A 10,180-nucleotide genomic window follows, 5' to 3' on the forward strand; every position below is an offset into this window, starting at 1 on the left:
CCCAAATGCAAGAACAGAACAAAACTCCAGAAAAAGAACTAAACAAAATGGAGATAAGCAATCTGTCAGATGTAGAGTTCAAAACACTGGTTATAAAGATGCTCAAGGAACTTAGTGAGGACCTCAACAGCATAAAAAACTTCCATTCAGAAATGGAGGGAACACTAATTGAAATAAAGAACAATTTACAGGGAAATCAATAGTAGAATGGGTAAAGCCAAAAAATTAAATCAGCAATTTATAACATAAGGAAGAAAAAAACAATCAGAAGAGCAAGAAGAAAACAGAATCCAAGAAAAGTGAGGATCATGTAAGGAGCCTCTGGAACAACTTCAAGCATACCAGCATTCACATCATAGGGGTGCCAGAGGGAGATCAGAAGAACACAGAATTATAAGCCTATTTGAAAAAAATAATGACAGAAAAATTTCCTAACTTGGTGAAGGAAAAAAACATACAAGTCCAGAAATCACAGTGAGTCCCAAACAACATGAACCCAAAGAGGCCCACACCAAGACACATCATAATTCAAATACTAAAGGTTAAAGACAAAGAAAGAATCTTAAAGCCAGCAAGAGAAAAGCAATTAGTTACCTACAAGGGATCCCCCATAAGATTGTCAGCTGATTTCTCAACAAAACTTTGCAGGCTAGAAGGGATTGGCACAAAATATTCAGAGTGATGAAAAGCAAGGCCCTACAACTCAGATTGCTGTACCCAGCAAAGCTGCTGTCATTCAGAATCAAAGGACAGATAAAGAGCTTCTCGGACAAGGAAAAGCTAAGGAGTTCATCACCACCAAACCAGTGTTAAATGAAATGTTAAAGCATCTTCTTAAAGAAGAAGATCAAAAATGAACAATGAAATGGCAGTAAATACATATCTATCAACAACTGAATCTAAAAAATAAATAAATAAATAAATAAGCAGAACAGAAAAATAATCATAGGATCAGAGAACATTTTGATGGGTGCCTGGGGGGGGGGGTGGTGTGGGAGATGGGTAAAGGTGAAGCAATTAAGAAGTACAAATTGGTTGTTACAGAATAGTCATGGGGATGGAAAGTATAGCATAGGGAACTGTAGCAGCCAAAGAACATATATGCAGGATTCATGGACACAGAAAACAGTGTGGGTATTACCTGAGGAAGTAGGTGCAGGTTGGGTGAAAGGTAACAAAAGGGAGAAAATTGGGACAACTATAATAGCATAAGCAATAAAATATAGTTATAAAAATATGTAGACTGATTTTACATCATCGAGATAGCTTAGAAAATCTTCAGCTTTGAACTTGGACTAAGATGGCTCCATACCATTTGTACCCCCTGTTACATGACAGAAGCCAAAATCTTCTATAAAAGATAATATCATCATAGAGATCAAATTATTTCCAAAAAGAATTATTAAATATCGTGCCCAGCATATAATCAGTGATAACCAAATGCACTAGTTGACAAATCACCATGAATGAGAACTGGCAGAAACAGACTCTAAAGGAAAAAAACGAGAGAAATAATTTTAAACTGAAGCCATAAATAGACAAGATAAGCCTTATACAACAACACAGTTTATTCACAGCAATAAGAGGGAAGGCAGAATGTATTTTTACAAGTATAGCTACTTGGGTAGATGTAGTTGGGGGAGCTTATGTAAGTTTTCTTCAGATTGCTTCAGTTATCTCAGAAATTGAAGCTTCTCAGTCAACAATAAGGAAGAAGGAAAGGGTAGAATAAATTTGAAGGAGAAGAAAAGGTTTTAAATAGTTAACTGGGAGAGTGATGGGGGAATAAGCTGGGGAAACAGTATCACCATACACTTTTATTTCTGAAAATAAAAAGTTTTATTATTTTTATTTTATTTATAATAAAGATACATTTTACCTCAGGGAGATTGCCAAAGTTACTTCTTTTTTTCTTGATTGTTCTCTTTTATTAGTTTTTAAAACTTTATGTTTGTGTCTGACACTATCACAGGTGTCCCCATTTCCCCCTCTTTGCCCACCTTTGCCCAGCCCCCACCCCCTCCTTCAGCCGTTGCCACACTGATGTGTTTGTCTATGCCCGTGGGCTATGCCTATGTGTTTTTCATTAAGCCCTTCACCTTCTTTCATCTAGTTCCTCCTCCCCCTTCCCTTCTGATAGCTGTCAGTCTGTTCCATGGATCCATGCCTCTGTTTCTGTTTGTGAGATTCCACATATAAACTAGGTCATATGCTATTTGTCTTTCTCTGACTGGCTTATTTCACTCAGCATATATTCATTTTAAGAAATATAGATCAGAAATATACACATACACCACATTAAATCCAGCTTTTCTATTTACTGTGTAACATTAGACAATTCACTTTAAGGTGCTCGGCTCATTTGTAGAATGAAGCAATAAATTCAGCTGTTCTTTCATTTTTATTAAAATTATGAAATGCCCTTAGAATGATAGGTATGTGAAAAAATACAGTATTTTTCAGTATTAATTTTATATAATGATTGCAGCTTCCATTTATTCACTAAATGTAAATATTTCTATAATCTTCTAGATGTTTACAAATAAGACAAAATATAAAATTAAAGTATGATCATTTGTAAGGATGTTCTGAATATATTTTAATATGGTATTTAAATATCTTTGTGGTTTACAATAAATTAATAGGAAAATACTGGATTGATCCAAATCTTGGATGCCCTTCAGATGCTATTGAGGTTTTCTGCAATTTCAGTGCTGGTGGTCAGACATGCTTGTCTCCGGCTCCTGTGACAAAGGTGTGTGTTGTGTTTTAGAGTATATGTCAGCATTTGCCCAGTGTCAGTGAACAGTGATTTTTAAAATTCTAGCTTTAAATAGTTGTAAATGTTATTAATGTATAAGAAATTTTTGTTTTTAAAGATAATCTTAGTAAATCTTAACACTTTGATTATTTTTATGTTGGTTTATCTTGGCTTACTCCCCTGATTATAGTTTTAAAATTTCTTTTTAAAATGTGAAACATGTTTTTATGCATGCACACACATTAGAAAATCCCCAAACAGCTGCAGGATTTGTAATCAGTAAAAAGTTACCTAAAATGTTACTGAAAATTTTATGATCATTAAAAGAGAAAGTTTATCACAGAACTTGCCTTTTATTTGGTGACTGAGCTCAAAATAACCTCCTTAGACATCCACTGACTGTTATTAAAAACTTCTTTCGAGCATAATTCTGTAAAGCAAGTGTTTAGAATGAATGAAAGTTAGCTTGGAATAACACTGGATATTGTAACAGACATTTATAAAAGCTAATGCTTAGTTCTACCTATAACATATATTGAAGACATCAAAATTTCATTTCTTTTTCTGGTTAAGCCAGCTTGGTATTACCAAGGCCTTACTTCTCATTGGCAAAGAACCAATACATGTGCCTCTTTGTGTTTTGTCCGTGATTTAAAAAATAACAGCAGCTAAAATGCACAGTCTGTTAGTCTTTCTAACTGCCTATTGTCAGACTGCTCTCTCCTCCTAAAACCTCCCCCTTCGTTGCCCAGGGTGTTTCACCAGTTCGTCTCTGTAGGCACTTGCCATTATTGCCCCAAAGCAGAGGAAGGACGTATTCTTCTGCTTTTAGGGAATCTGTATACCTCTAGCATGATAGGCCTACTTCCCAAATATTCATGTGACTTTATCATTCCCCTGGATTTGGCCCAGGATTGTTATTTGGATTATCATAGAAGAAAGGGGAGGTATGCAAAGAGATAGGAATAGTGAAAGAGCTGCACTTGAATTCTTTTCTTGACTGAATCAGTTCTCCCATCCCTCCTATTCCTAAACTCAACCTGAGAAGGACTGGGCAGGTGCAGAAAGAAAGTAGACTTGGAATTAGGGAGCTGGGTTCTAGTTTCTGTCCCACTATTAATCTGGGAAAGGATATTGTGAGCCACTGGAGGACCTAGGTCAATGACACTTGGCACCTCAAATCTTTATAACAATCCTGTCATACCCATATTATAACCAACTTGACCAATAAGGAGACTAAGGCTCAGAAAGTTTAAATATTTTACAAGTTTGTGATTCTCACCTGTTAAATGAAGGCATTTTAACTACTTAGACTCTACTGTTCTTTATAGTGACCCTTCCATGTTTTCCTCCTATGTCCTTCCTCTGCCTTTCCTCTCTTTTCTTGGGGCTTTGCATTTTATGTTATTGCCTTATTTTTTGCTTCTCTGTCACCTCCTAACTGATATCTTTCTAATTTTATGTTTGGAATTTAATATAAATTCCTCATTGTCATTTAAGCCTTAAATATGTACAATCAGAGCTTCTTGCTCCAATTTTGCCCTATATTATTCACTGTATGAGTTAATGCTTGTTCACTCATTCATTCATCTGGTAGACATTTATGACTGTGACTGAAACTACACCAGAGCTGGCAACACAAAGAATAAGATGTGTCCTTGTCTTTAAAGGGTCTCAGTTGAAGTTACTCAACCAGTTTATTATTACAACTTGTAACTTATCTTTATAAACTAAAAAAAAAAAAACCCTTCAAATGGAAGTATAGACAGAATTTCAGATTTTTAGGAAAAAATTATTAAAGTATTAATCAACAAAAAATTCCTAATGTATTTTAGGTAACATTATGAAAATTATCTTCATTTTTTATCTTATCTGGTAGTCTAGTATTCTGCTGAAACCAGCTCAGGCTGGCTCAGGAGAGCCTATAGTTAACATCTCTTCCCAACTCCATGTTCAATGACGCCACCTTGACAGGCTGCAATCAGCCATCATGGAAGTACTTATACCATGGAAATCAGAAAGTGCTATAAATCAGGAGTTCCCATCCACTCTCCCACCCTGGCCCCTGCAAGTGCCTGTTAAGTATTTATGAGCACGCCACAGACTGGCATTTAAATGCCAAGAAAAGTAGCTTTCTCAAGGCTGTTTTTCAAGGGCTTTCCTCAGGTTTCCCCAAAGTACAAGTTTCTCAATTGCCACATCTTATAACGTACATATTGTTTCCATGACATTAGTTGGAGTTTGCAGTTGGAAAAGTCCAGATGAACTTTCTTCATTTACTGAGCTCAGAAGCCACCCAAATCATCACCATCCACTGTCTAAACACTCCAGCATGGACGAGCGCCCAGACAAGTGGCTCAGGATTGCCTGTTGGCTTCAAGGGATGGAATGGCCAGATTTTTGAAGAAAAAACTCTACTTGAACCTAAAGTGCTTTCAGATGACTGCAAGGTAAGGAAGGGAATGGGGCTTGTGGAATTGTTCAATATAACTAACTTAAAATTTATAAAACTATAAAATTAAAGTAATGAGTGTAAGACTTTAATTGCAAACTGCATATATAGAAGTATAGCAAGTTTTAATGTCCTGATTTGTAATAACCATATATTTTTCAAAATCATCTGTTTATATCATGTCTTGTCAACTTTTGTCACATCCATTGGTCATCCATGGATTTTATATGCAAAACAGGTGCTAACACATTAATTTTTATTTCCCATATGAAATAATCATGTCATTCATAGATAGATAGATAGACAGATAGATAGGACATATAGATAAATAGATTTCTTGTATGTATTCTCACCACTGTGATTCTATATCTCATTACCTCATGGAAAACAGGTTATAGAGGCAAGTCGATTTTATTTTATTTTGTCAATGCCTATGCCTGGTATTGGGTGTAATTGCAGATTGACTGGCCCTACCAATCAATATGTGAATTATAGCCCATTTTTATTAAAGTTAAATAACAAATGTTATAAAAATTCTATAATTTTAAAATATTTTGTTATAGGGTAGGTACTGGCAAACTCCAGTCCACAAACCAAATCTAGCCTACCACCTGTTTTTGTAAATAAATGTTATTGGAATATAGCCACACTCATTTGTTTATTTAGTATCTACAGCAATGGCAGAATTGAGTAAATGTGACAAACACCATATACCCCACAGAACCTACAACATTTACTATCTAGCCCTTTACAAAAGACTTTGCCAATTCCTGTTCAGAGAAACGAGTTGTCCATTAATATACATATTTTCATGACTTTGGGGGTTCTTGTGTCCTGTGACACCCATGATTTACTACCTGTTACCATTTCCAGGGAACTCTACTTTGTAATAACATTTCCAGATAAATGGTCCATGGTTATTTGAAAAATCATAGACAGTCAGAAGTCCATGGCTCATTGTGTATAAGTGAAGAAATCAATGTTATCAACAAATTCACTTCACTTTTACAGTTTTGTCTGGAAATTTTCAGTGGCTTACTACTATCTCTGAGGCACAATCCAAACTTACCATCTCTGTGTTCAGCACTTAAAACAGTCAAACCCCAGCCTACCTTTCCAGCTTGGGCATTCACTGGCGCTCTACCCTAAACTGTGGCCAGACTGATCTATTCTTCATCATCATCATCATCACCATCACATCAACAACAGTTCCTACTATTGATACAAAGTATTGGGGGCTTATTATATGCCAGATACCATGTATTACATACACTATTTTTTTTAGCTATAACAGCAAAATTATTAGTCTCATTATATAGGTAAGAAGGTGAAGGCAGAGATCATGCAGCTAATGTGAGCAACTCCAAAGCTTATGCCACACTGTACTGCTAGGGACTTTTAATCAAAATCTCATTTAATCCTCACAACCCTATGAGGTAAGTTTTTATTATTTCCATTTTATATGTGAAAGAAAATGTGGCACCTGGATTTCCTTCTAAATCTCTTCCAGCACAAAATCTGTGCACTTAACCCCACGTTAGGCTTATTTTTACAACCACCTCCCACTTTTCCAGTTGTTTTTAGCACTCATTGTTCATTATTTATATTGCACTTACCATATATGATCTCATATTATGGTTATTCATTTATATATTTCCTCTCACCAACCAGATTTATAAGCTGCTAAAATTTAGAAGCCAGAGCTAATTTATTCATCTTTATATTTCTGAAGCACTGTAAGAAAATAGAGGATTACATCTTATTCAACTGTACCAAATATACTTAGTGTTCAATCAACATTGCTTAAAAGACTTACTGAGTTAAATCTAACAGTGTCTTACACACTAAATTCTAATTCTAGCTATCACATCAAGCTTATGACTTTAGTAATTTATCTTCAGTGAGCTTCAGCTGCCTTAATTTAAAACAGAATTCATAGCTTAAATAGTCTCTAAAGTCCCTTCAAATTTTAAAAATGTATACCATGATAATCCTGTGAATGAGTAAGTGAATCAACTGCTGAATAAAACACTTCACTAAACTAGTCAATTGTGTTTCTCTGTCTTATTGAATCTGAATCACAGGCTATTTAGTGATAGTTTTGTTCCATCATAGAATTTATCAGAAACAAAAGAACACATAGTAATAAGAGAAATGGAAAGGTCTGGAAGGAAGATAGGAAAGAAAGAAACTATATAGTAACCACAGAATGGGGAAAAAAGAAACCTGAAAGATGATTTAACAGAATTATAATTTACTTCTGACTAAAGCAATTCTGGTTATTTTCTGCCTAAAGTAAAGAGAGGTTGAGATAACTCATTCCCTTTTCATCCAAGAAAAAAGCCCATCATGAAGAATTAGTCCCAAATAAAGGAACATAGAACAGATGAATATTAATCATATCAGGCAATGTGCAGCCTTCTATTTCATTTCTGGTTTAGTGATTCACAGACAACAGAAGCAGAAGGCTACCCTTAGTCTCCGAAACTGAAAAATCAGAACACACAATGCAATTTCAAGAAAGGAATAAGTCCATGTTTTCAATTATTCACAGTAACTGTTACCATTTATTGACCATTTTATGCCAGGCTCTATATACTTTCTACTTATTATCTTTAACCCTTAAAATAATTCTACATTGTCTATGAAAACATTGTCTGCTGAGAATGACTGCTGAAGGAACCATTACATGTTGAAGCATTTTGTTCTTACTTTACAGATTCAAGATGGCAGCTGGCATACGGCAAAATTCCTTTTTCACACCCTGGACCCTAATCAACTTCCAGTAATTGAAGTACAAAAACTTCCTCATCTCAAAGCTGAACGAAAGTACTACATTGAAAGCAGTTCTGTATGCTTTCTCTAAAGCCTCTGAATTAGTTCTGAATTACCTGGCTGTTGGCCAGGTAATGGCTGCAGAGGGATAAATAGAAACAGAAAGATAGTATCGTTATGAAAGGCATGGAATAAAAGCATTGGCTAATTCTTAAAGAATCTCAGGAAAAAAGGACTTCCTCCTAGGGTGGAGAAAAGTCATTTTTAAAAGGACTATAATTGATAAAGTATTTAATTATTTTAAAAATTATGTTGATCTGAGCTTTCTTAGAAAATTCCCTAGCACTGAAGATTTTTAAACATGGATCTTCAGGGCACCCTTTATTTTTTGACTGAGAGCAAAGTACCCATTAGACAGCTGGAGGTGCAGAGCGCTATGGAGCAATACTGGCTAATGTTCCCAAAAGTGCAATGCTTCTGTCTAAAAATTATAAACCACAGTTTAATATGTCTTATCTTCCCAAATACTGAGCTGTATTCAGGTCCCCAGTGGGCATATACATCCTAGCCGGTGGTACACTACCTCTTACGTGTTACCTTTTCGTGTTGCTTGGTGCTCTTTCTAAAGCAAGGTGCTTGTGGCTTTTATAGACCATTTTATTTCTTTTTTTGTCTTTGTCATTCTTTAAGGGTGTATGTACTGGTTACATCAAGATTTGCTTTGGTTGTTAGTACTTATTTTAATTTGTTTGGTCACATACTTAATAACAAGTAAAACATTATTTATGTGAAGCCTTTGTTCTATTTTAAAATTCTCTTTGTGGCTACGGAATCAAAGCCAGTACATTGTAACCTATGCTTATGCACAAGAGAATTGGGAGGTTACTTTTGTTTTTGTTTTATTTTCAAACAAAAAATTTGTTGTAAAAATTGTTATAGGCCAGCTACATCAGTAGTAGGTTTGGGTTAGACTTTTGGCATTGTTACATACTAGTTTTAAAAATCCATGATCATCTGGAATGATATTTTGTGTATATATATTTTGTAAAGTTTTAATTCAGCAAATCTTTTGAAATTGCTGCTGTTTTAAATTATAAAAACTTTATATTTCTGATTTATAGAAATTACATGTTTTGTAGTGTTAATTGATTTTCTTTCACTGTTCTTAAATGTAATATGTTGGGACCTAAATGAATTAAATTTACCAGTCTTTAAAGCAACATCCAGGGGGGAAAAGAACACTTTTTTCCCATTTAAAAAAAACTCAGCCAATTTAGACTTTCCTTGTTGTCAGAGAAATGTTAGTTAAGTATTAAAAGTATTATACCTTTGGTGTATAGAAAAGCTTGTACATGCATTATAAACATACTTTCAGCCACAACAAACCACACTTACCTATCTATAATAAAAATGTGCTTTAAATCTTTTTTGGTGGCATTTGTTTTTCTTCTTTTGTTGCTATATCCTTTTATTCTATATGATAGGCCCTCTGGCATGGCCCTTCTCCACTGTATGTGTTTACATTATTAGAAAGTATCTGCTACATACCTGGGAAAGGATTATGGGACCTATTTCCTCTCAGTACAAAATGAGGTCATGGCACAAAAAGAAACTCTCCCATATATGATCAATTGAGTTCCAACAAGAGTGCGAAGATTACTCAATGGGAAAAAAACAGTAGTTTTTGTTTTGTTTTAACAAATGCTGCTGCAGAAACTGTATTTTCACATGCAAAAGAATAAAGTTGGATGTTTACCTTAAATCATATACAAAAATAAAATGGATCAAAGTCTTAAATGTAAGAGGTGAAACTATAAAACTCTTAGATGAAAACAGAGGGGAAAGACTTCATGAAGTGGATTCAGCAATGACTTCTTAGGTATGACACCAAAAGACGGGCAATAAAAGCAGGTAAAACCTCACATCAAAAACTGTTGTCATGAAAGGACATTCTCAAGGGAGTGAAAAGACAGTCTCCAGATGGGAGAAAATATTTGCAAATCACATATCTGATAAGGAATTAACATCCACAATATAGAAAGACCTCCAGCAACTCATATAAACAAATAAAAGCAACCCAATTTAAAAAGCGGGCAAAGGACTTGACATTTCTACAAAGAAAATATATACAAAGCTAACATATATTTATATATTTATATATTTTTAATATATATAAATATGTATATTTATAT

The 10,180-nt window shown here is 34.6% G+C and overlaps 1 protein-coding gene across 1 annotated transcript in view; it reads left to right on the forward strand.

Annotated features, from left to right (window-relative positions):
• The window catches only part of COL24A1 (collagen type XXIV alpha 1 chain), a 342,153-nt gene extending 334,074 nt beyond the window's left edge, over positions 1-8,079 (forward strand). The window contains exons 59-61 of the mRNA XM_045835493.1: positions 2,646-2,755; positions 4,996-5,211; positions 7,933-8,079. Of these exons, the coding sequence (XP_045691449.1) occupies positions 2,646-2,755; positions 4,996-5,211; positions 7,933-8,079 (473 nt within the window). The remainder of the gene's footprint in view (positions 1-2,645; positions 2,756-4,995; positions 5,212-7,932) is intronic.
• The last annotated feature ends 2,101 nt before the right edge of the window (positions 8,080-10,180 follow it).

This window comes from Phyllostomus hastatus, unplaced genomic scaffold (assembly GCF_019186645.2).
Source record: "Phyllostomus hastatus isolate PE091 unplaced genomic scaffold, TTU_PhHast_1.1 phas_contig_209, whole genome shotgun sequence".
In the NCBI taxonomy this organism is placed as follows: domain Eukaryota; kingdom Metazoa; phylum Chordata; class Mammalia; order Chiroptera; family Phyllostomidae; genus Phyllostomus; species Phyllostomus hastatus.